The sequence below is a fragment of the Chinchilla lanigera genome, unplaced genomic scaffold (genome assembly GCF_000276665.1).
Source record: "Chinchilla lanigera isolate Chin_1 unplaced genomic scaffold, ChiLan1.0 scaffold00144, whole genome shotgun sequence".
Classification (NCBI taxonomy): Eukaryota; Metazoa; Chordata; class Mammalia; order Rodentia; family Chinchillidae; genus Chinchilla; species Chinchilla lanigera.
The window spans coordinates 1,914,709-1,941,436 of record NW_004955545.1 but is presented as its reverse complement, the minus strand read 5'-3'; the positions used below and the strand labels follow the sequence as shown (position 1 = coordinate 1,941,436).

The window sequence follows — 26,728 nt, the reverse complement described above, 5'->3', positions numbered from 1 at the left end:
GCAGTGGTCAAAATCCCCCCGCCTCAGTCTTCTAGAGTGCTGGGATTATAGGCATGAGCCACTATACCTGGATCTCTTCATGTATTTGGAGGTGTGGGTATTGGGGGTTGAACCCAGAGTCTTTGCACTGAGCGTTTGTTGTTTTTGGTTTGGTTTTTGGTTTTTAATTTTGAGAGTGGATCTCTAAATTGCCGATTACCCAGGCTGGGGTCCAACTTGGAATCTTTCTACCTCCAGAGTGATAGTTTTTTCATTCTTAAGGGGAGAATTAGGTTTATATAACTTTTAAAATAAAGTGTCTGATAATAGTTGTAACTAAATTAGTTATACAAGGTATTTGTAGTCTGTACTACTTTTCAATAGAGAATTTTTCCATCAACTAAGAAATTAAGTGAATAGAAATTTGCATCACTGGGGTTGGGGATATAGCTCAGCAGCACAGTGCCTGCCTGGCAAGTGTAAGGTCCTGGGTTCGATTCCTGGTAATGCCCCCCCCCCCAAAAAAAAAAGAAAGAAAGAAAAAGAAATTTGCATTAAAATATTTGAAGTTCTAGGTAGCCAGAAAGGCCAAAAAGTTTTTTCAAATGCCAGTGAGAAATAATTACTATTATTGTTTTTGTTTTTGAGAGTTTAGTCATAGTTACATGATTATAAAAACATTTTTTAGTTTTTACTTCCACTTGAGTATCTAGTAGGAGCCAGTCACCACAAAGAAGTCAAGTGGTTCTGGTACTGTTGAACAAAACTGAAACTGGTCTTGAATCAACTTGCTATTTAAGAGAATGAACTCTACATTATTTTAAATTTGAAATTCAGATTGTGGATATTTTACATGAATATTTGAAAATTTTTACCTTTGCTTATGTTGCATACCTTGGAATTTTTTCAGAGTGTGGATGCCACTGATGAACAGAAACGTAGTGAAAAAAACTAAGTATTGCTGTTGAGTTATAGAGATGAATCAGAGTACACAGAGTTTACGAGGTTGTTATGAAAATAATATTTAGGTACACATTTTTCCTTCGAAGAAGGCTGACAGTTGTATTATATATAGCTCATATGAGTACAAGTTCTATCAACAGTGAATGTTTCATTAATCTTTTATTATGTCTTATAATCCCACAGAAAGTAAGTCATGAATGCTTGACTTAATCTTCTGGTTCTACATTCTGCTCAATATGTTTAGCACACTTGATACCAAATCACTTTTCTCATTCAAAAACATTTTATTTCCCCAAGTCTGTAGGAAGATAGTATGTTATATAAAAGTAACTATGTCCTAGCTTCTTGGAGTAAATGACATTATTTGAAATATGGAGGAGGCATTTCTTAAGGTAAGGTTTTTTAAATTCAGTGCTGCTGCAAATGAAAGCTCCAGAGTTTTAAGTATTTGAAAACCTGACTGTCAGTCATGAAGGGAGAGAATTTTAGAGTAAACTGAGAACTCTTAACATTTGGAAAAATAGTAGTGAAGGAAGAGAGTTTGACTTGATCGTGCATAGAGATTAGTTGACAGACATTACAGTTCTCAAAGAAGGTTGGAAGATACAAATCTCAAATAAGTAATAATTTCAGATAGATGGTAATAGTTGTGTATGCAGAAGATCAATGAAAAAGTGTAGTCACTTTTTGAATCAGGAATTAGAGTTTTAAGTTAATTTTATTCATGTGTATGTATGGTTAATTTTTAAATTTTTGAGAGAGGGTCTTACTATGTAGCTCAAACTGTACTTGAATTTACTGTGTAGCCCAGGCTGGCCTTCACCTCTCAGTCCTTCAACCTCACCAGTGTTGGAAGTACAGGCTTGTGCCACCGTATACATTACCTCTGTGTTTAATTTTAAGGAGTAAAATTAAATATTGAACAAACTTGTTCATTCACTTTAATAAGTATTTCTTGTATAATTTTTAACATATCAACTAAAAATTGAAAAAGAAAAAGGGAGTGTTAAGCCTGGTGTGGTGGCACATGCCTGTAATTCCAGCACCCTGGGAAGCTGAGACAGGAAGAACTTTGTGTCTTTGAAATCTGCTGGGCAATTTAGTGATTTTTCAAGACCTTGTCTCAAAATTAAACAAGTAAATGGGTTGGGGATATAGCTTAGGGCATAAACCCTGGATTCAGTCCCCAGTGCTGCAAAATAAAACATTGTTGAGCTGGCCATGGCCGTGGTGGTACACTGTTATAGTACTGGGTAAGAGTACTTAGGGCACTGAGGGAGAAAGGGTCTCTTGAGTTCACAGAAGTTTGAGATCAGCCTGGATAACCTAAGGAAATCCCATCTCAAAAGAAGTTAAATAAGTTATGTTTTTATTTTTTATTTTTATTTTATTTTATTTTGTTTGTTTTTTTTGGTTTTTCTCTGGTACCGGGAACTGAACTCACGACCTTGCGCTTGCCAGGCAGGCGCTTTTGCCGCTGAGCTAAATCCCCAGCCCCAAGTTATGTTTTTAAAACTTACTTAGCTTATTAACAAGCATATTGCACAGAAATACTGAGTTTCTTACATCTTCTTAACTAGAACAAAAACTGACCAAACAGAAACAAGTACTTCTAGCACTTACTCGTTCACTTATTCATCATTCAGCTAGCTAAAATTTTCCCAGTGTTTTCTTCATGCCCATTTTTGTGCTCAGAGGTAAGAAAAAACAAACTCTTTTGTTTCCACGAGTTTGCAGTGTAGTAAGAGGAAGATGGTAACTAGTTACTAGACAGTGTCATACCTTTGTGGAAGCGTTAAATCTGTAAGGGTAAAGGAAAGGTTAGGATACCTGCTGATAAGGGGAAGGACTGGGATTTTTTGTTTGTTTGTTTGATCTTTTTGAGACAGGGTCTCGCTGTGCAGTTCAGGCTGAACTTGAGCTCACTTACGTAGCTTAAGCTGATCTCGAACTAGCAACGATCCTCCTGCCTCAGCCTCCCAAGTGCTGGGATTACAGGCATGCGCCACCATGCCTGGATCTAGGACTGGGTTTTAAAGGATACAAAACTATACTCAGTAAGCCTTCGAGCAGTGGTGGCAAACGTATGGACTGTTTGTATCTCTGAAAGGTTTGCCATCACTGCCTTAGGGCATTCTAGGTAGAGAAAGAACACCTGCAAAGGTATTAAAATGAGTATAACATAGCAGGTGAGTTTGCTGTAATTTGGATCAATGTACTTGCAGCTCATTCTCTTTTGATTTCCTGTGTCTTCACGGGACAGGAAAAGAAGATTGGCTTTTATACTTCAGCATCCTCTACCAAGGACAGTAATGATAAAAGTATGTTCAACATATTTCACTCATACCAAAAAAGTGTACTGTAGCTGGGTGCATACTATAGCTTCACATGGTGGCACATACCTGTAATCCTAACATGTGGAAGGCTGAGGCAGGATCATGAGTTTGAAACAAACTAGAGGGTAGTAAGACCTTCCTCCCCACCACCCCTGCCAAAAAGAAAGTGCATTGTCTCGCTGTATAGTTCAGACTGCCCTTGAACTCAGCAACCCTCCTGTCTCAGCCTCCCAAGTACTGACATTGTAGGTGTGTGCACCCTGCCTGGCAACCAACATGTATTTATTGAGTGCTTATTATGTACTAGGGACTATTACAAACCAGTGAACCAAATAAAGACCTGGCTGTATTTTAGGACTTCATAATTTGGGCATATTAATTTCGCTTTACCAGTACAAGAACTTCTAATACTATTGACCACATACTACATGTGTTTCAAAGAGGAGATTTGTAATTCCCAAAGGAATGTCCTGGGATATGGTTAATTTAACTTTATGTTAGGAAGAACTAAGAATTGATTAAATTACCTGATTGTTGACAACTACAGTTTTTCATCAGCATTTATCCTTGAGACTGTTCTTTGGGGCTTACTTTTCCCATTGTGATTTACTGGTTGTATTCTATTTTATTCATTTATTTATTTATTTTTTTGAGACAAGGTCTATATGTAGCCCATGTTGACCTCGAACTCTTGGGGATCCTCTTGCCTCAGTCTCTGGAGTGCTGGGATTACAGGCATGCACCACCATGTGGTTGTAAATTTATGTCTGCTATTTCACTATTCTTTTCTGAGTTTGTAGAAGTACTATATATGGTATAATACAGCATTTTCTTGATTATAAGAGACATTTGTTTCAGTTATAACATTTTTGAAATTAGGAAATAAAACAGTTAGGAATAACACTATCATTTAATGTGATAATGATTTCTTCTGTCCCTGAAAGTGTAGCATTTGATCCATGAAACCTTTTAAAATCAGTGGTACCTTGAAATTTAATAAATGTATAATGCATAAATATAAAAATAACTAGAATCATTAAAGATTAGTACTTTGAGCTTTAGAAATGCTTGGTGATTTTTACTTTCAAGAGGCAGTCTACAGTTAAGTAAAAAAGCTTAGTGTGTCCAGCTTTGCAATTGTAGTTCATGTTGTATACATTATTTGGGCATTTATTACCATAATTATTTTTATTTTTTGTTAGGGCTAGGGTTAAACACAAGGTCTTTTGTATACTAAGTGTGCACTCTTATCACAGAGCTACATCCCCAGCACTAATGTAGTTCAAGTTTTAAACTACATTTTACAGTATAAGGTACTTTAGTGGGGTTTTTGCTGTTATTTCATCAGCTGGTTTAATATCAGTGATTTTTGTTGGTTTAATATAAGCTTTTTTCCTAATGCTGGAGATAAAACTCAGGACTTTCCATGATAGGCAAGCACTCTACTGTTAAGTTACATTCCTAACCCTATTACATAGCATCTTAAAACTAGTTAGGACAGTTTCTTTTCTTTAAATTCCTATCAGTGGGTGAACAATGCCCATGTTTTTGGTTTTCAGAATACTGTCATGCAGTTTAATGCTCTGAAATTAGCTCTTTTCTGCAATGACTACTGCAAGACATATTTCAGGGAGTTTTGACTTCTTTGCTTGATAACATTTGATAAATACAGTAATTGCTATTTGGTGTCATTTTGAATTTTAATTATAGGAACATTAAAAGCATGCTTTCTGCTTTAAAACACCTAACAACAATTCATATATAGTAGCTGTACAAGTAGTGAGAAATGGTGGCTATGTATGTTGTGAAAGTAAACCTGACGCATCGTGCTGACAAGCTGCATGTGTAGAGTATGAGAGAAAAGGTCAGGGTAATTACAAGTTATTAGATGAAACATTTTCTCAACTCAGCGGCAGAATTATCTAAAAAAGCCTGAGTAAGATCATTCTTCAAAACCTTTTCAGTGGCTTTTTTACCTCAAAGGAAAAGCCAGAGTCCTTCCAAGTGTGACAAGGCTCTATATGATTTGTCCTGTGTGCCTTTGTCACACAATAAAGACTCCTTAGCCAAGTGTGGTGGCATATGCTTGTAATCCCAGCATTTGGAAACCTGAAGCAAGAGGGTCTCCATGAGTTCAAGGCCAGTGTGGACTACATAGTGAGTTCAAGTCCAGCCTGACTTACAAAGCAAGACCCTCTCTAAACTATTCCCCGCAAAAAGGACTCCTTGCAGTCTCCCACCTTACTCAGTCCAGGACGGGGAGGCAGAGGTTTAGCTGCTCTTTGACAAGCAACAAAGATACTTCCCTGTGCTTTCTCTCTTGCTTTCTTTCTAATAATTATTCCATAGCAACTAGAGAAGTTTTCTCAAAATGTGAATGTTTTTTAGCCAGGTGTGGTGGTGCGTGCACCTGTAATCTCAGGTGTGGGAGGCTGAGGCAGGAGGGTCACTGTGAGTTTGAGGCCAGCCTGGGCTACATAAGGGAGTTCAAGACCAGCCCATTATATAGTGAAACACTGTTTCAAAAAACAAGTAACAAAAATGAGAATATTTTGTTACTCCCTTACCCTTACTCAGAGCTCTTTAACCTTTTTTTTTGGCACAGGGTCTGGCTATATATAGTTTGGTGTGGCCCTTAACTCACTCTATAGCCTCAGGCTGGCCCTGGACTCACAGTGATCCTCCTGCCTCAGGCTCCCGAGTGCTGGGATTACAGATGTGGGCAAAGGCTCCCTTTTAATTCCAGATCCTTAAGGTAGCCCAACAATGCCCTTTGCAAACAACTGTATTTTTATTTTTCCTTCCATTTTCATTTTGTGCTCTTAATTCTTTAGTTAATCTGTTGCCAATCTTTACAATTTTCCACATATTGTTCCTTTTTTTTGGTACCGGGAATCAAACTACAATCTTCTACTTGCCAGGCAGGTGCTGTGCCCCTGAGGTATATCCCTGGCCCTTATTCCCTTTTCTGAATCAATTTCACCCTGCATTTTGCATCTATATATTTTTTTTTTTTTGGTAAAAGAATAAAAAAAATAAAAGCAATACAAAATTTTAAAATATGATAGGAAATTGACAGTGGTTATTATATTGCATATTGTTAACTTCAAAGTAGTTGCTCAGGTTACCAGATACAGGCATGCAAATCTGATCAAACAATATAAGCACTAACTGTCCCTTTCAGTGAACTTAATAAAAATGAGTAGTACAGTTATCTTAGCTATCATTCAGTCTTTGAGTCTGAACTTAAGTGTTAAATATTTAAGATAGGTCCCATCTTTCCAAATTGTCTCGATACACTATTTCAACCACTCATTAATTAATTAATTAATTAATTAATTAATTTATTTTTGGAGACAGGGTCTTGCTCTGCAGTTCAGGCTGGCCTTGAGCTCACTTTGTAGCCTAGGCTGGTCTCGAACTTGCAACGATCCTCCTGCCTTAGACTCCTGAGTGCTGGGATTACAGGTGTGAGCCACCACGCCCGGCTTGATATACTATTTCATAGTAGAACTCGTTTTAGTTACATTTATTATGTGTTATAATTATGCATTTATATGATTATTTACGTACACCCTCCCCCAGAAAAGTTCATGATGACCATATAACTGTATCTAACAATGTGCCACAATTCTTAAAATGTATTTTGGGGCTCTCAATATTTTCGATTTACTGGATGGATTAAGAATAAGTGAAAGGATGGCTAGAGGGGTACTAGCAAAGCCGATAGAATGTGTTATGGTAGAAGCCAAGAAGAATTTCAAATGGTATGCTAAACACAACAGAGAATAAGATCAGCACTAGAAATTAGCTTTTATAGACAGCATGGTGTAGTACAGTAGCTACAAGGAACCAGGTAGCCTTTTTTATTCCTAAGGCTATGGAAAGTTTTCTGTTGGACTACATTTAAATAGACATGATGCAAGCACATTTAAGACATATCTTCACTATGAGCCCCATGTTCAAGACAAGCTATTAAGAAAGAAAGGGAAAAAAGCCGTCTTCGTATGTCATGACATGAAAATGGGAATATCAAATCTATATAGAGTTAAGATTTTGCCCCTTCCTACACGTTCTAATTAACTCTTTAGAGTCAGAATAAAAGAATGGTTATCAACAGCTTATCACTTCAATCTGTATTAAGTTATCATAACTTTCGTTTTTGTTTTCTTTTCTGAAGTAGTTTTACTATGTAGACCAGGCTGGCCTCAAACTTTCATTCCTCTTGCCTCAACCTCAGGAGTTCCAAGACCACAGGCATGCCCCTGGACCTGGCAGTAATATTCCTTTTTTTTTTTTTTTTTTTTTTTTTGAGAGAAAAAAAAAACAAAATTTAAAAACCCGATGATAGGAGGGTAACAATGGTTAATACATTGTGTATAGTTATCTTTATTTATTCAGAGTACAAGAGTATAAGACATTGACATTTAATTGTCCAAACAATATTAGCACAAAGACTTTCCTCCAATGAACCAAGAAAAATTAGTAATATAACTACCCCAACTATCTTACATATATATTTTTTTCTGTTTGCTTTTCCCTTCTTTTCTCCATTCTTCCACCCCTGTTTTTCTTTCTTTGTGATGTTTCTTCCCATTTTATAATATGTATTGTACATTTTGGATCTTATTTACTCTTTCAGCTTATCATGCTAGGGAGACAATACAGTGTTTACACATGTGTGTCTGGTTTATTTCACTTATGAGTGTGATCTCATGTTGCATCCATTTACCTATAAAAGTCTCCAGTTTATCCTTCTTTATGGCTCCATTATATAAAAGACCACATCTTTTTTATGCATTCCTCAGTTGATGGGCATTTGGGTTGTTTCCAAAATCTAGCTATTACAAATTGTACTGCCATAAAGATAGGTGCACATATATCAGTGTGATATGATGTTTTTAATTCTTCTGGGAAGATGCCCAGCAGGACTGATTTCCACAGTGGTTGCACCAGTCTGCACTCCCACTAGCAATGGAAAAGCATTCTTTTTTCCCCCGCAACCTGTCCAGCCTTTGTAATTGGTTGAGTTCTTGATAATAGCTATTATTTCTGGGGTGAGATGGTGTCTCAGTGTTGTTTTAATTTGCATCTCTTGAATGACCAGTTATGTTGAACATTTTTTCATATATTTATTTGCTGTTTCTATTCTTTACTGAGAAGTATATATTCATCTCTGATGCCTGTTTTTGGATTGGGTCTTTAAATTTGGGAGGTTTTTTTTTTTTTTTGAGTTCTTTATATATTCTCAGTAGTAATCCTTTGTCTGAGGAACAGCTGGGAAACATTTTTTCCCACATTGTGCGTTGTCTGTTCATTCTGTTGATGGTTTCTCTTGCTGTGCAAAAGCTTTTTAATAAGATCAGATCCCAGTTGTTGATTTTTTGTGATAGTTCCTGTGCAATTGGGATTTTATTCATAAAGTCCTTGCCTACACCATCCTTGCCAGTTGACTTGCCAGTTGCCAGGTGTTGGGGAAGTGATTTGTATTGTGAACTTCTGAATTAATCCACATGTGAATTCTTTAGCTGAATGGGGCTGTGAGAAGTAGGGCCTAGTTGGAGAAAGTGTGTCATGGGGAACAAGATTTTAAAGTGTATATTTTGTCCCTAGCTCATTTCTTCTAGGCGTCTTGTTCTCTCTGTTACCTAGTTGCCATGAGGTAAGCAGAGTTTTACTTTAAGAGTTTTACTTGGGAGCGGGGGATATAGGTCAGTGGCACAAGTGTCTGCCTGGCAAGCACAAGGTCCTGAGTTCGATTGCCGGTACCAAAAAAAAAATAGTTTTACCTGTTTTATCTTCCAGCAGATTTAATGTTTCTGTTTTAATATTTAGACCTGTGATCCATTTCTAATTTAGTTTAGTGCATGGTAAAAGATATGGGTCCAGTTTTAATCTTTGGCATGTGCAGAGCCACTTTGGAACCCCCCACCATTAAAGACGTTATCTCTCTTCCAGTGAATGTGTGTTTGGCACCTTTGTCAAAGATAAGGTGGCTGAGTATGTCTGGAGTTGTATCTGCATCTTCTAGTCTGTTCCATTGATCTTCCGGTCTATTTTTTTGCCAGTACCACACTTTTTATCATAGTAGCTTTATATTATAATTTTCAAGTCAGGGATTGTGATGCCCCTTGCCTTGCCTTTGTTGCCCAGAATTGCCTTTGCTGTTGTAGGTCTCTTCTGGTTACAAATGAGTTTTAGGATTGTTTTCTCTAATTCTGTGAGATATGCTATTGGAATTTTGATTGGAATTGCGTTAAATCTGTATAATAGTTTTGGAAGTATGGCCATTTTCACTATATTGGTTCTTCCTACCCAAGAGCAAGGGTTATCTTTCTGTTTTCTGATACCAACTTCAATCTCCTTTTTCAGAGTACTGTCGTTTTCAATGTTTACATCCTTCGTTATATCAATTCCTAGGTATTTCATTTTTGGGGATGCTATTGTGAAAGGTGGTGTTTCCTTAATGTCTCTCTCAGTGGGTTTGTTATTGTTTTTTTTTTTTGTTTGTTTGTTTTTTGTTTTTCTTTTTGAGATAGGGTCTCACTGTGCAGTTCAGGCTGGCCTTGAGTTCACTTTGTAGTCCAAGGCTGGTCTTGAACTCGCAATAATCCTCCTGCGTCAGCCTCATGAGTGCTGGGATTATAGGCATGTGCCACCATGCCCGGCTGAGTTTGTTATTGTTGTACAGGAAGGCTATTAATTTTTGAGTGTTGACTTTGTGTCCAGCTATGCTATTGAATTTTTTTTTTTTTTATTGGATCTAGCAGTTTTTTAGTGGAGTTTTTGGGGTCTTCTGTGTAAACTATCACATCATCTGCACATAATGATAATTTAACTTCTTCCTTTCCTGTCATTATTCCTTTTATTTCTCTCTCTTATCTAATTGTCCTGGCTAAAGTTTCCAGGACTTTGTTGAATAAGAGTGGAGACAGTGGACATCCTTGTCGTCTTCTTGATTTTAGAGGTAAAGCTTTCAGATTTTGTCCATTTAGTATGTTGTTGGCTGTTGGTTTATCTTAGATGGCTTTTATCTATTTCAATTTTCTGTAGGTTTTTTTTTTTTTTTTTTCCCGTAAATGGGTGCTGGACTGAGTCAAAAGCTTCTTCATCTGTTGTGATGACCATGTAATTTTTGTCCTTGGCTCTGTTAATATGGTGTATTACATTTATTGATTTACATATGTTAAACCAACCCTGCATCCCTGAGGTGAATCCCACTTGGTCATGGTGTAGAATCATGTTGATGACCCACATTCTGTTTGCCATTACATTATTGAGGATTTTTGCATCTGTATTCATTAGGGTGATTGGCTTATAATTCTCTTTCTTAGTTGAGTCCTTCTCCAGTTTTGGTATCAGGATAATGCGTGCCTCCAGGAATGAATTTGGGAGTATTGCTTCCCTTTCAGTTTCATTGAAGAGTTTGAGAAGTAGTGGCATTAAGTCTTCTCTGAATTTCTTGTGAAATTCAGCGGTAACTCCATCAAGGCCTGGGCTTTTCTTTCTGGGTTTTTTTTTTTTTCCCCCGGTACCGGGAATCAAACTCACGACCTTGCGCTTGCCAGGCAGACGCCGTGCTGCTGAGCTAAAGCCCCAGCCCAGGCCTGGGCTTTTCTTTGTTGGTAGGTTTTTAATTATATTTATTTCATTGATTGATACTGGTTTATTTAGGATTTCTGTATCTATTTGATTCAGATTTCATAATTCATAAGTATCTAGGAATTGGTCCTTTTCTTCTGCATTTTCCATCTTGTTAAAATACAGGTTTTCAACGTAGGTGTAGATGATCATCTGGATTTCTGCAGGGCCCGTTATGATTTCACCCTTTTCATTTCTGATTGCATGGATTTGAGTCTTTTCTTACCTTTTTTTGATAAAATTGGCTAAGGGTTTGTTGATTTTATTTAATCTTTCAAAGAACCAACTCTTCAATTCATTGATTCTTTGTATTATTTTTTAGTCTGCGTTGCATTAAGTTCTGCTCTGATCTTTACAATTTCCTCCCTCATACGAGCTTTTGGCTTAGCCTGCTCCTCCTTTTCTAGAAGTTTGAGGTTCACCATTAAATTGTTTATTTGTGCTTGTTAAGTATAGGTATTCACTGCTGTAAATATCTCTCTTAGAATTGCTTTCGCCAGGCATGGTGGCGCACACCAGTAATCCCAGTACTCGGGAGGCTGAGGCAGGAGGATCATTGTGAGTTCGAGGCTAGCCTGGGCTACAAAGTGAGCTCAAGGCCAGCCTGAACTGCACAGGGAGACCCTGTCTCAAAAAGACCAAAAAAAAAAAAAAAAAAAGTGCTTTCATTATGTCCCATAAGTTCTGGTATGTTGTATTGTTGTTGTTATTTAATTTTAGAAACTATCTAATTTCTTCTTTAATTTCATGTGTGATCCATTGTTTGTTCAGGAGGGTGCTATTTAATTTCCATGTTTTTATGAAGTTCTTACAGTTTCTTTTGCCATTGATTTCCAATTTTGTTGCTTTATGGTCTGATAATATGCATGGGATAATTTTGATTCCTTTGCATTTACTTAAACATGTTCTGTCAGTTACTGTGTGGTCCATTTTGGAAAATGTCCCATGTGTAGCTGAGAAGAATGTATATTCTCGTGTTGTAGGGTGGAACACTCTGTAGACATCTGCTAAGTTAATTTGTTCAAAAGTTTAGTTCAGTTCTATTACTTAATTGTTGATTTTTCCCCTTCTCCTTTGGTCTTTTTGAGACAGGGTCTTGCTATGCAGTTCAGGCTGGCCTTGAGCTCACTTTGTAGCCCAGGCTGGTCTTGAACTCACAATGATCCTCCTACCTCAGCCTCCCGAGTGCTGGGATTACAGGCTTGATTACAGGCTTGCGCCATCACGCCCGATCATTGTTGATTTTTTTCGTCTGTTAGTGCTTATTTGATTTTTCATCCCCTTTAATGTCTGTTTTATATAGTTGAGTGCACTGGTATTGGTTGCATATGTATTTATGATTGTTATCTCTTCCTCTTGGATTGTTCCCTTTACAAGGATGTAGTGACCTTCTTTATCTCTCTTAATCAGTCTTTGCTTGAAATTCACTTTGTCTGCAAACAGAATAGCTACCTCTGCTTTTTTCTGGGTTCCTATCACATGGAGTATTGTTTTCTATTCTTTGACTTTCGGTCTGTGAATTTCTTTATGATTTTAAATGTTTCTTGTGTGCAGCCTATTGTTGTATTTTGCTTCTTGATCCATTCTGCCAGTCTGTGTCTTTTGATTGTTGAATTGAGGCCATTAACATTGATGGTTATAACTGATATGTATTGACTTATCCTTGTCATGTTATTTTCCTGTCATTGGCTACCCCTTTTAAAAATTTTTTTCCTTCCATTTGTTTTCCTTGCCTGGTGGATTCCTTCTGTTGGGGTTCATAGAGTTGTAGTCCTTGTTATGTCTTTCTAGAATGTCCTTCAGAACATTTTAGAGTGCTGATTTGGTGGTCATAAATTTCCTCGGATGTTCTTTGTCATGGAATATTCTTATTTTTCTGTCAGTTTTGAAAGATAGTTTTGCAGGTACATCAGTTGGGGTTGAAGATTGTTTTTCTTTAGACCTTGAAATACTTCACTCCAAGCTCTCCTTGATTTGAGGATTTGTGCTGAGAAGGTAGCTATGATTCTGGTGGCTTCCCTCTATAGGTGGTTTGTTTCTTTTCCCTAACAGCTTTTAAGATTCTATTCTTGTGTTGAATTTCTGGAATCTTCACAATGATATGCCTGGCTGTAGATTCTTTTTTTAAATCATTGCTCATTGGAATGCTATATGCCTCACTTAACTGTACGTCTAATTCTTTTTCCCTATCTAGGAAGGTTTCTGCCATGAGGTCTGTGAAAAGTTTTTTTTTTTTATATATGTCATTTATATACCTCCTGCTTTTTCATTGACTCCAATCAATCTTAAGTTACTCTTCTTTGCCTCCTTTAGCAGCTGCTTGATTGATTTCTCATGGTCTCCTGCTGTTTTTAAGAACTATTTTTTTTTCATGAAAACTAACTGCAAGCCTGTCTTCTATATCTGAGATCCTGTCCTTACATCTGCCTAATGTGTTGTTATACTTTCAGTGGAACTTCTATTGTCCTGGATAATCTGCTTGAATTTGCCTTATGGATTCCATTTCTTTGCTATACTGAGCATTTATTGCTTCCATAATTTTCTTAAGTTCCACTCTTTTTTTTGTCTGTATCTGCTCTAGAGTCACTAAGCATGGTTTTAGGAATATTTGCTGCCAGCCTAAAATCTGTATCAGTAGTAACTACCTCATGGATGTGATGCTTAATGAGATGCAGAAAACATTAAGCATGGAGCTTTACAGAAACTACAAACTCACCAAATGTGGGAATTTTTATTACTTTTAAGAAGTGATAACTCATTTGTAGTATTTATAAAAAACATATTGTTAACTTTATATTGCCTTCCTAAGTAGTATTTTGTGAGTATGCCTATTGCTTTTCCAGCCTTGATGGTAATCAGCTGGCTATCTACAAAAGAAATGGTCTCAGACAGGTGAATTGTCTTCCATTGTGATTGTGTATTCAGACTAGAACATTGTTTTGTTTTTTGTTTTTTTTGAGACAAGGTCTCCCTGTGTAATTCAGCCTAGCCTTAAACTCACTATGTAGCCCAGGCTGGCCTTCAACTTGCAGCAATCCTCCAACCTCCATCTTTTGAGTGCTAGGATTACAGGCTTGTGCACCACACCCAGCCCATTGTATTATTTTTATTTTTGCTTAACTGAGACTTGAACCCAGGGCCTTGTGCATGCTAGGGAAGCACTCTATACCATTCAGCTGTACTTATGATTTCAGAGCAATGTTGATCATATATTAGTTGGTTTTTATCAACTATATTGTATTTTAGGTGGATATGGAATTAGTATAAGTGGTATAAGAAGGGCTAGAGCTGGGCATGGTGGTGCATGCCTGTAATCCCAGCACTTGGGAGGCTGAGGCAGAAGGATCATTGCAAGTTTGAGACCAGCCTGGGGTATAAAGTGAGCTCAAGGCCAGCCTGAACTGCATAGGGAGACCCTGTTTCAAAAAGAGAAAAAAAAAAGAAAAAGAAGAATGGGTAGAGGTGTTCACTTTGTAGAGGGAATAGAGTATGCATATAGAAAGAAGTTTAAACAGTTCTTATTCAGAAGTAGTTGTGTGTGTGTGTGTGTGTGTGTGTGTTTGGTCCTGGGGATTGAGTGTACATGCTAAGCACAGATTCTACCACTAAGCTGTATCCTGAGCTGAAAGTCCTACATTTTTATTGCTTTCCCAGGTATTTAGTGGCATGTTACAGAAAGAATATACTTATTAGCATTCAAAAGTCACTCTGAATTGTCATTTTGTAAATTTATAGGTAATGTCTTCATATTGTTAGATTATCATCCTTTGATTTTAGGCAGTGTGCACAGATGAATTGATTTTAGACCTGTCAAGCTTAAAAGTGCCCATTACACATCCAGCCATTGTGTCAAGTAGGCATTTAATGTATGAGTCAAGTTCCAGAAAGAGGTCTAAACTGGTTCTGTTACCTGGAGATACCTGTTTGGTTTTTTTTTTTTGGTACTGGGAATCGAACTCAGGACCTTGCGCTTGCCAGGCAGGCGCTTATGCTACTGATCTATATCCCCAGCCCCTGTAATCTGGAGATAGAAATTTGTGATTTATCAATTTTATATATAATTAAAAATCAACAGACTAGATGTCATTTATGAAGTAAGTGTTCATAAAAGAGGGGGGAAAGTGCATATGCCATGGAGCAGTGCAATATATTTAGAGGCCCTGGAGAGAAGGAAGAATAGGCAAAGACAGAGGTTAACCAACCAGTGAGGAGGAAAAATAAAGACAGACGCTGTGGAAGTGAAGTGGAAAATTGAAAGGGCTATTCAGCTGTGTCAGATTCTGTTAGTAGGTCAAGTAAGAGGAGAGGACTAAAAATTGGTTATTGTACTAACATAACCTAGAGGTTATTGGAGATCTTGACCAGTAATTTGTCTGAAGAGGTAGCAGTAGAAGTGTGATCGGTGTGTTCATTAAAACAGAAAGTACAAGGGATTGAAGACAGGGATTGTAGATAATGCTTTCAAGAAATTTAGGGCCAGGGATATAGCTCAGTGGCACAAGTGCCTGCCTGGGAAGCACAAGGTCCTGAGTTCAATTCCCAGTACCAAAAAAAAAAAGAAAAGAAAAGAAAAGAAAATAAAGATATTTAATGTAAGGAGTCAACAGAGACATGGGAGGCTGGTTCTCAGCTTTCAGTGTTACACCTCTGGGGCTGTTAGCAGCTTACAGTCCTTTGTCTTACAGGACTGGGGTCCACCAAACACTGCCATTTGCTATAGGTTAACACTGCCAGTCAGTGCTGTTTGACATTGCTGGTTAACAGGCCAAAGAAGTTGGTGGTTGCTGCTGGCCAGTGGATGCCAGTTGATGCCAGTCCCCACCAGTTGCTTCTGGTCTCTGCCTCCAGTCTGTCTCTTCCTGTTTCCGTTACTGATCTCAGGAACTCTTGAGGGTAGCAGTCCCTGGTGTTTATAGCTATCTGTAATGCCCCTTGCTCTGCCCACCCAGGACTTTCCAAGCCTATACTATGCAAGAAATGAATCATGAACAGATTTGTAGGACCCCTGGAGTAAGGGTTTATTTGGATCTGAGCTGCAGCACCAGGGATGAGTACACTGGAGAGATCTCTCATGTACTAACCTGAGAAGTATGAGGGGAGTGCTGCTTATATAGAGCAGCAGGGGGCTTACACTTACTCAGCTTTGTACATTTCACAGGTCTGTGAGTGGTCCAAGTTAAATTCTGCCATGGTGTCACCTGTGACTGGTCCAGATTCAGTCGTGCTGCAGTCAAGGCAGAAATCTCGTGAAGACTGCAAAGTCTCAAGGATAGCTGCAGCTGTCAGGGCAGTAGAACAGTGGGAAAAGTAGCTGCTTGATTTACACCTGCCACTGCTTTCCATGAGTTTCCAGGAAAGTGGCCATGATGGACACAGCACTTTAGGGTTGTAGGATTTTGGGGATAACAAGACTGGGCCTTGGTCCTTTTTAGGTCTCAATTTTGTCAAGACCAGTAGTTACCACCACCCCCACCAGAGTGAAGGAGGGATGCTTTGACCATCAGTTGAGCTGCAGTGTCCTTCTGGCAGCACCCAGAAGACAGCTGTGAAGTATCCTTAGTAGTGGTGGAACACACTGGGACAAGTTGCCTATTCTATCCTCAGGGTCAAAGGAGACTGGGGTGTATTAAAAGGAAGGGCCCAACAGCTGACTGTTGGAACACACCCCCTTCTAGGAGGAGCAGGAGATTGAGCTGTTTGTCGTCTTTCTCGTAATTCCTTAAAATGCTGCTGCTGGTGGTGCTACTACTCTTACTAGATTGGTGTCTTTTATTGAGCCTTTACAATTGTCTGTTAGTTTCTTGAGACAGGGTCTCACTGTGTATGTAGTTCAGGCTGACCTTGAGTTCACTATGTAGCACACGCTGGCCTTGAACTTGAAATGATCCTCCTGCCTCAGCTTCCTGAGTGCTGGGATTACAGGTGTACACCATCACACCCAGCTACTCTTTACAGTTCTTCTTCTTTTTTTTTTTTTTTCTTTTTGAGACAGGGTCTTGCTATGCAGTTCAGGCTGGCCTTGAGCTTACTTTGTAGCCCAGGCTGGTCTTGAACTCGCAATGATCCTCCTACCTCAGCCTCCCTGAGTGCTGGGATTACAGGCATGTGCTACCATGCCTGGCGTACAATTCTTATAGGAGTTGTAATAGTTATATCTTACAGTCTTTGTTCTTGAGAATTTTATGTTTTTGGAAAAAAAGTGTTAAGGCATTTAGTTAAACTGTAAAATATTTTAATCATAAATGGAATTTTAAAAGTAAATAAATGAATGGAATTTTCTAAGGGATAAAATGGATTTTTTTTTTTTTGTTACTGGGAATCAAACTCAGGACCTTGTACTTGCCAGGCAGGTACTGTGCCCCTGAGTCATATCCCTGACCCTGGATTTCCTTTTCCAGCCACTAGTCCTGGACCTTAATTCAGGCATATGCTTGAAATGAAGACAAGTCTGATTCAAGAATAGTAAATTACTTTATTTTGTTTTATATTCAGTAGTCAGCCTTCTGATGATATGGTAATCTTATTTCATGAAGATCTTTATTCATGAGAAGGGGAATGTGCCCTCTGTAGATTCTGAGATTAGGTATACCATCTATCATAAAATAATAAGTGGGCATACTGATTTAAAAATATTTCATGTATTTGTGGATCTGACATATGTTAGCTATTTGCTGTTGGGAAAACTTGTAAAGAGAAATTTTTGATTTTCCAGATTTTTATAATATAGTATTAATTTGTATAATTATTTCTTTAATGTTTATCTTTTTCACTAGATTATAAGCTTCATAAATTTAGGAGCTGGATCTTTTGAATACATACTATATTTTGAGGAGAAATTATAATGCCTGGCACATAAGAGGTGCTCAGAAATATTTTCAAATGAATTTGGTGAGTGACAGTTAAATTATACACTATCTATGAGTCTTATCCTAAAGACAGGCTAAGACAGGAGGATCACAAGTACTACTTGGGCAACTTAGCAAATCCCTTCCTTGAAATAAAAAAATTTTAAAAAAGGAACTGAGGATGTACCTTTGTGGTAGAGCAGGCCTAGATTCAGTCCCTCAATACCACAAAATAAAAACGCTGATAATTTCTTTATAAAAGGTTTAAACACTCGGACCAACCTAAAACCAGTAAAATATTTATGCTCAGTAAAACTTAGTTTTATTCACCTGTAATGTAGAAAATATATTCCTTTCACATTGATCAATGCTAAAATATAAAAACTTATTTTTTAAGCCAAGCATGGTGCTACATGCCTATAATCCCCAGTACTCCAGAGGTATCCCCAGTACTGAGGCAGGAGGATCACAGTAAGTTTGAGGCCAGCCTGGGCTATATAGTGAGTTCCAGGCCAGCTTGAGCTATATAGTGAGACTTTATCTCAAAAAAAATAAAAAAATTGTTATTTTTTGCTTTGGTTATATTTGCTGGAGCATCAATGGCAGGTATTATAACAGTGATTCTTATTTTTTTTTATTTCCACTGTACACCTTGTTCATTGTATCTGTAGAACAATATATTTTAAATGTATTTATAACTAAATGAATTTAAATTTATTGTAAACTACATTTTGACTTGTTTTAACTCTGATTTTAGGTGTTATTCCTTGTCCCTCTTCTGTTGCCCATTTCTCATGTTAATCAATAGTTGCCTGTTTTTCTGATAAATTTTTGTTATGATCTTTTCTACAGAGAAAGACATGCTGGTTACAAGTTCTGGAAATCCGTTTTTTATGGAATACAATTCTGTAAAATTTTCGTAAGATTTGTTGGCAATAATATACACTTGTGATGGACCCTAGAAATACTGCTATGTTAGGATTGGGTTCTGATTCCGAAGGTTTGTCAAGAAAGAGTCCTTCTGCCATCAATACTGGCACGCTGGTCAGCAAGAGAGAAGTAGAGCTAGAGAACAACACAAAGTCTGAAGAAGAGGACCTTCGCAAGCGGAATCGAGAAAGAAACGCTGAAGCAGGGAAGGATGATGGTTTGACTGATGCACAGCAGCAGTTTTCAGTGAAAGAAACAAACTTTTCAGAGGGAAATTTAAAATTGAAAATTGGCCTTCAGGCTAAGAGAACTAAAAAGCCTCCAAAGAACTTGGAGAATTATGTATGTCGACCTGCCATAAAAACAACTATCAAGCACCCAAGGAAAGCACTTAAAAGTGGGAAGATGACAGATGAAAAGAATGAACACTGTCCTTCAAAACGGGTAAGTGGAATTCTCAGCAGTATATGGTATTGGCAATATTTGGATTTGTCTATTAATTTTTATCTAACCTGTGTACCAGAAAGTTTGATTTTAGTCTTTCTATGTTATTTGCAAATAGTATGTCATCAATAGCATAACCATGTATGTGTATTTTTTGTACCAAGAATCGAACTCAGGACCTTGTGCCCATGTATGTATTTTTATTTGTAAAATTATGACATGTTTTAAGTGGAGTACACTCAGATTGTTGCTTTTAGTGTGACAGTAGAGAAAATACTGGGTTTGTAGATAGGAAACCTAGATTGGAATCCTGCCTTCATAATTACTAACAATAAGATTATTAACAGAAGAGAAATTGAAGATTAAATTTGTCAAATGGTTTAATACTGTCTAGCTTCCAGGATGGAAGGACCAGAATCACCAGCATATGTTGAAAGCTTTTGTTAAATGAATTGTTTTATAAAGTATTCCTGTTGTTGAACCTCAAGGCAAGTTAATGTACCAAAAATGTCAGCCAAGCACAGTGGCTGTAGTTGGCAGCCACGTAAGGGGCTGAGGCAGGAGGATTGCTTGTAAGCAGCATGTGTGTCCACATAGAATTAGAAGTATTCATACACACACACACACACACACACACACACACAGTAGAGCTCAGCACAAAGAATTGACTTAACATTTTGGCTAAAATTTAGAAATATTCATTGCTTGCAGTGACTTGATTTTTAACATTCTTTACTTTTTAAGTGTTACCAGAAACCATAATGCTGCAAGCAGTTTGTTGTTCTTCAAATTGCTGTGGCATCAAGAATACTTGCTGTTCTCTATAAGATCATAGAGATATGAGGTATCTTGGGATGATTTGTTGATAAAATCATGACTAAATTAGTAAATTTTAGGTCAGGAAAAAGTGAGTATTGTACCAGTTCTTTTTGTTTTTGTCTTTTTGAGACAGGGTTTCACTATACAGTTCAGGCTGGCCTTGAACTCACTTCAGCAGTCCTCCTGCCTCAGCTTCCTGAGTGCTGGGATTATAGGCATGTGCAACCATGCCTGGCTTGTGCCAGTTCTCTTTTTTTTTTTTTTTTTTGGTTTTTGGTTTTTGGTTTTTGTCCGGTACCGGGAACTGAACTCACGACCTTGCGCTTGTTGTGCCAGTTCTCACAGTATGAAATTAAGTAATGCATAAAGTAACTAAAATGTGCAGTTAACATGATGTAACACAAATTTAGTATCTTTACTAGACAAAGTAAACATAGTTAAGAAAATTAGACCATGCACAGTGGCACACACCTGTAATCCCAGCACTTGGGAGGCTGAAGCAGGGGGAACCCTATGAGTTCAAGACCAGCCTGAACTACATAGCAGGACCCAGTTATTGAAAAGAAAGAAAAGAAAAGAAAAGAAAAAAGAAAAGGAGAGGTCACTATATTTGGATAGCTAACTAGAGGAAAATGGGAATTTATTTTGTTTGTTTTTTGTTTTTTTGGTAGTACTGGGGATCAAACCCAGGGCCTTGTTCATCCCTGGCAATTGCTCTACCCCTGAGCCACATCCCCAGCTGTTTTGTTTGTTTTGAGGCAGGATCTCACTGTGTTCCCCTGGGTGGTTGGTCTCAAACTTACAGACTCAAACTTGCAGCGATCCTCTGTCCTCAGCCTCCCAAGTGCTGGGATTACAGGTGTGCACCCCCATTATGATTAATTTTTCATTGATGTAAAACATATGTAATATAGAATTTATTATTTTAATCATTTTTAAGTATATAACTCAGTGGTATTAATTACATTTGCAGCTGGGTGTGGTGGTGCATGCCTGTAATCCCAGCACTCAGGAATCTGAGGCAGGAGGAGTGCTGTGAGTTGGGAGACCAGCCTGGGCTACATAAGCAAGTTCAAGGCCATCCAGCACTACAAAACTTTTTCATTATCCCCAAACAAAACTATGTAACCATTAAGGAGTAATTCTCTGTTTTCCTAACTCTAGCAACTGATAATGTCTAATGTCCTTTTTGCCTGTTCTTCCTACCTCATTCATGTATCTGTGCATACATGATCTACAATACATTGTCATTCTGTTTAGTTTACTTAACATAATGTCCTTAAGGTTGATTCATGTTGTAGTATGTACCAGGATTTATTCTTTTTTTCCTTTTTCTTGAGATGGGGTGTTGCTATAAAGTTCTGGCTGGCCTTCAACTCACTGTGCAACCTAGGGTGGCCTCAGATTCACCGTGATGCTGCTGCCTCAGGCTCCTGAGTGCTGGGATTAGAGGCATGTGCCACCATGTCCTGTGCTCATTACTTTTTATATCTGAATAATATAATATTGTCATATTGACATTGATAGAGCCTGGACAGGGATATTACCAGTTTGAATGAGCCCACTCACCATTTTAGAGAAACATAGGTTTCATTTTACTTAGGTTACAGAGGAATGTCAGGAGGTCACAGAGGAGACATCAGCAAACCACAAACCTGCTGTTTCTTAAAAGCTTGCCCAAAAAACACTACTTTAAAAAAAAGCCTCTTAGGCTGTAAGAAACACCTCTGTTTTGCTCACACAGAGAGGTTCCTCTCAGGTTTAGCAATAAACCTACTTGGACTACTGAGTTCATGTTTTCTTTTTTGCACTCAGATAGACTTTATTTTTAATCATTCTTCTGGCCAGGTGTGGTGGTGCATGCCTGTAATCCCACCACTCTAGGAGACTGAGGCAGGAAAAATGCAAGTCTGAGTCTGCTCTGGGAAATTTAGCAAGTTAGTGAGACCGTGTCTCAAAGTGAAAAAAGGGCTGTGATGTTGCTCAGTGCAAAGGCCATTGGTTAAATACCCAGTAGCGGGTATGTGTTGTCATCTGTTGTTGGAATCCTGGTTTTGCCTCCACTTTTGGCTGTTGTGAATAGTACTACAGTATATGAATTGGTATGAATAATCTGTTTGAGATTGGTTTCAATTCTTTGGATGTGTACAATCATTCCTCTGTATCCTTAAGATTGGTCCCAGGACCCCTTTGTGTACAGAAGTCCTTGGATTCTGAAGTCCCTTATATAAAATAATGTAGTATTAGTATATTACCTACACACTGTCCTGTGTACTTTAAATCCTTTTTCAATTTCTTTTAATATCTAGTACAATATAAATGACATGGAAATAGTTGTTATATGGTATTGTTTAGAGAATAGTGACAAGAAAAAGTCTGCTCATGTTCAGTACAGATGTAGTTTTTTATTTTTTTTGTCTGTTTGAGACAGGGTCTCCCTATGTAGTTCAGGCTGGCCTTGAGCTCACTTTGTAGCCCAGGCTGGTCTTGAACTCGCAATGATCCTCCTGCCTCAGCCTCCAAACTGCTGGGATTACAGGTGTGTGCCACCACGCCCAGCTTTAGATGCAGTTTTTTATCTCCTAATGTTTTCAGTCCAAGGTTTGAATCCATGCTTTTGGATCCCATGGGTAGTGAGGGCTTAGATGTGGAGTTGATACGTCATAAGGTAGTTCTCTGGATAGCTTTTTCAGGAAAAAAAAGCAATTTTCCATACGTACAACCCCACTTCATATTACCTGCAATGCACAAAGAATCTAGTTTCTCCGATCCTCTCCTTCTTTCTCTTCCTTCCTTGTTTTCTCTTCCTTCCTTGCCATCCTAAAGAATGTGAAATTGTAGCTCCTTGTGGTTTTGATTTACAGTTCCTTGATGACTAAATTTCAGTATATTTTCACATGCTTATTAACAATCTGTGTATCTTATTTATGGAAATATCTACTCAAATCTTTGCACTATTTGTTAGGGGTGGTGTTGAATTTTCAGAATTTTTTCCTGTAAGACTTGAAACTACTTCTATGTGTTTTGTGCAGTGGAAGTCTGGTCTTCATTTGTTGGGTGAGTGGGGGTGACCCACCCATAGTAAGAGGATAGTATAGTCACAAGGGAAAACCTAATTTACAGGTTAAAAGAACTCAGTGCTTATGTGTTGAAACTGCAGTTTTCATTTTTGAAATTATGATTTTTCTTGTCACACACCCTGCCTTTTTCTTTTTTGTTTATTTGAGACAGGGTCATGCTATGCAGTTCACGCTGGCCTTGAGAACTTGCAGCAATCCTCCTGTCTCAGCCTTCCATGTGCTGGGATTACAGATGTGCTCTACCACACCTGGCTACCCTCCACCCATTTTTTAAATTTTCTGTCCTACTTCAATATTTTAGAAATTACTGGCAAATGCAGTATGTGAAAATTTTCCATGTTGTCTTCTAGGGGTTTTATGGTTTTAGCTTTTGTGGTTGTGTTTGTTTTTGTTTTGAGACAGGGTCTCCCTTTGTAGGTCAGGCTTGTCTTGAGCTCAAGTGATCTTCCTGCCTCAGTCTCCCAAGCGTTGGAATTACAGGCATGTGCCACCACACCTGGCTATGTTAAGAATTTCGATCTCTCTCAAGCTATATTTTGTATATGGAATAGGGATCCAATTGCATTCTATTTTACATGTGGATATTCACTTTTTCAGCATTTGTTGTATCCTTTCCAAGTTAAATGGTTTTGGTACCTTGTAAAAAAATATATATTAACTGTATATGTGGGGGGTCTATATGTGATATGATAAAAAACTGCATTTTATTGTTATTGTACAATGAAAGGCATATTGCCATTAATCCCTCTCCTAGCACTCCCCTTCACTTCCAACAAATTTATCTCATTCTTACCGCTTTCTGACATAGTTCTGCAAGTCTTTTTTTGTGAGGGTCTTCTGTTGTACTATTGTGGATGCCTTCTGAATCAATTCAAAGTGTTTACCTTTCATGGTAGTTTTGACTTTGGGAAAGAGTTAGAAGTTGTAGGTTGGCATATCCAGTGAATAAGGAGGTGGATGAGGATACACTTCAATGTTTTTTACAAGCTGTCCTTTTGGTGAATGGTACTCAGTAGTAGCATCCGCCACATTTTTTTTTTACCATACCTTATAAAGACACTGCTGTAAGAGGACTCTAAGAACTGTTTCAGAAAGTAGCAGGAATGATAGATTAGGTGTATTTAAAGTGAGAGGGGCTATTTTGAAGGAGATTAAAGGCAATGTTTTTTTCCCCGTAATAAAGTTTTTTACTGAAACATACATAAGTAGTTTTTGATCATCCTATATATTATGGCATTAATGACATTACCATTTGGTCTTAATTTCTGTAGCTTCATAATTTTTGATATAAGGATATATGAATGCTCCAACTTTGCTGTTTTACAGGATTGTTTTGGTTTTTTGATTTGGTATGAATTTTAGGATGAGTTTTTCTATTTCTACAAAAAATATTTTGGGATTTTTGACAGAAATTGCAGAGCATCTGTAGATCATTTTCAATAGTAATTGTCATCTTTACAGTAGCAAGTCTTCCAACCTGTGAATATGGAATGTCTTTAATTTAGGTCTCTAGTTTCTTTCTGCAATACTTTCTAAATTTTTCAGTGTGTAAACTTTTTTTCACTTCCTTGGTTAAACTTATCCCTGTTTTTTGTTGCTGTTGGAAATAGAATTTAGTTTCTTTTTTAGATTTTTCATTGTGTTTAGAAATGCAACTGATTTTGGTACACTGATTTTATATCCTACAACTTTGCTGAAATCATTTATTAACATGAACAGTTTACTAATTCTGTATGTACAGTGTGCATATGTGTAAACCTGTATAACATGACGTACATAAGACATAGTTTTAATATATGTTTACTTATTTGATTGCATTATATACTCCTATCTTTCAGGATTTAAAAGAGAAAAATAAAGTGGTAAAATACTATTAAAGTAGTTAATTTTGTGTAAATCTGACCATAGAGTTGCACAAAATCAAAGAACGAAATTACAGACAGGAGGACGTCAAAAGTATTTATTGGAAATAAGAGAAATGTCTCTTGTCATTTTGAATGAAAGTCCAAATTGTCTTTTTTGTCCTGCCCTTATATGAAAAAACAGAATGAAGGAAAAAGTATGCCATTCCTCTTTGAAAGAAAATATGTTTAAAGGAAACCGATCATTATGTATTTCTAATGTTCCTCAAAGTCTAGTCCAGAGGTAGGGAGGAATTGTCAATTATATCATATTCTGTGTAAGAACCTTCTTCTTGTGTTTTTAAGCTTCACTAGCATCAGGACTTCAATTAGCCCTTAACATGTGCACTGTTTTCTTTTTATCCAGCTCTATTATATTTTATTACACACTCTTACACTTCCCCCACAAAGTAAGCACAGTATCTGTAACTGCCACTAGGGAAGATGGGCACAAGTCTAGCTGCTTCCTGCTGAAAGGAGTTAGTGTAGGGGCCCTGGCGGTTAGGGACTTTTTGGGAGAGCTAATCTAAGTGGCCCTCAATAGAAGTTGTGTTGGGGGAGATTTCAATTATGGACTCTTTTTAACGAGGTTTGATGTAGTGGACTTTGGTAAAAAGAGTCTGGCACATTTATCATTGGCTCCATCTCTATAACCATTATGTGTTTGAGAGCCTCTGGGTGAGAAAAAACAAATGAGATTGAGGGCTGTGTGGTTTTGAAGGATCATTACATTATTATCATTATTGTTCCTTTCCTATCATATGAGCAAATTCATTTGGAATCCCCTTTTAGGTAATGAGTTTTATAACATTGTACTAAGTATGGTATCTGATAAGCAAAACAGCCATTTTTCAACCTAAATGAAGAAAACTATTGAATGTATCTTTGAGTTTACTTTTCCTTAGAGAATCACACTACACATTAAGAATAAACGTTTGGAACCAAAGCTGGTGCAAAGAAACTTCCAGAAAAGTAAGTCTAACATAAGTGTGTTTGGTATCTCCCAGAAACACATTATGCATATACATATAAGCAAACTCATGTCTCTCACAAAAGTGTTTTTTCCTTGGTTTTAAAATATAAATGGTACCCATATATATAAATATACATGGTAACATACCACTGTCCTGCATCTTCTTTCTACTTAAAAAAATTTATTCTGGAGATTTTTCTTGCTCTACTTCTCCCCCACTTTTTTTTTTTTGAGACAGAGTCTCAGTGTAGCCCATGCTGGCCTCACACTTGTGGCAGTCCTCCTGCCTCAGCTGTACTAAGGCTGAGATTATGATAGGCATGCACGACCATGCCCCCTAACTGTTTTTTGTTTTGGGGACAGCATCTCGCTAGATATATCAGGCCAGCCTTGGTTTTGTGATCATTCTGCTTCCCAGTACTCTTGGCGGTTTAAGCAGGAGGGTTTCAAGTTTGAGCCCACTCTAGGCAATTTAGCGACTTGGCAAGACCTGTTTCAAAAATTAAAGAGATTTGGGGGATATAGCTCCATAGAAGATTCTGGATTACCATGAAGAAAAAAATCTATTTTGGGTGAGGCCTGATTTTCCATTTTGCCACTGTTATTTCTATAGTTGATGCCATGATAGTTGTAATTATGTTTTATAGATGTGACTAATCCCTTATTACTCATTTTAGAGCACTCTTTACATTTTTGTCTGTTAATTTATAAATGTTATGCAAGTTCAGTAAAAGTAGGGCTTTTCCTAGAACTTGTCCAGATTATAAAGTTTGTATTTTATTCATCTTTATCTGTGATTGAAGTTGGAGTTTAATTT

The 26,728-nt window shown here is 37.5% G+C and overlaps 1 protein-coding gene across 3 annotated transcripts in view; it reads left to right on the top strand.

The window, feature by feature from the left end:
* The window catches only part of Ash1l (ash1 (absent, small, or homeotic)-like (Drosophila)), a 171,752-nt gene that overhangs the window by 9,220 nt on the left and 135,804 nt on the right, over positions 1-26,728 (top strand). For all 3 annotated transcript variants that reach the window (XM_013508235.1, XM_013508236.1, XM_013508234.1), the window contains exon 2: positions 18,617-19,138. In XM_013508235.1, coding sequence (XP_013363689.1) covers positions 18,716-19,138 — 423 coding nt within the window. In that variant the 5' untranslated portion in view covers positions 18,617-18,715. The remainder of the gene's footprint in view (positions 1-18,616; positions 19,139-26,728) is intronic.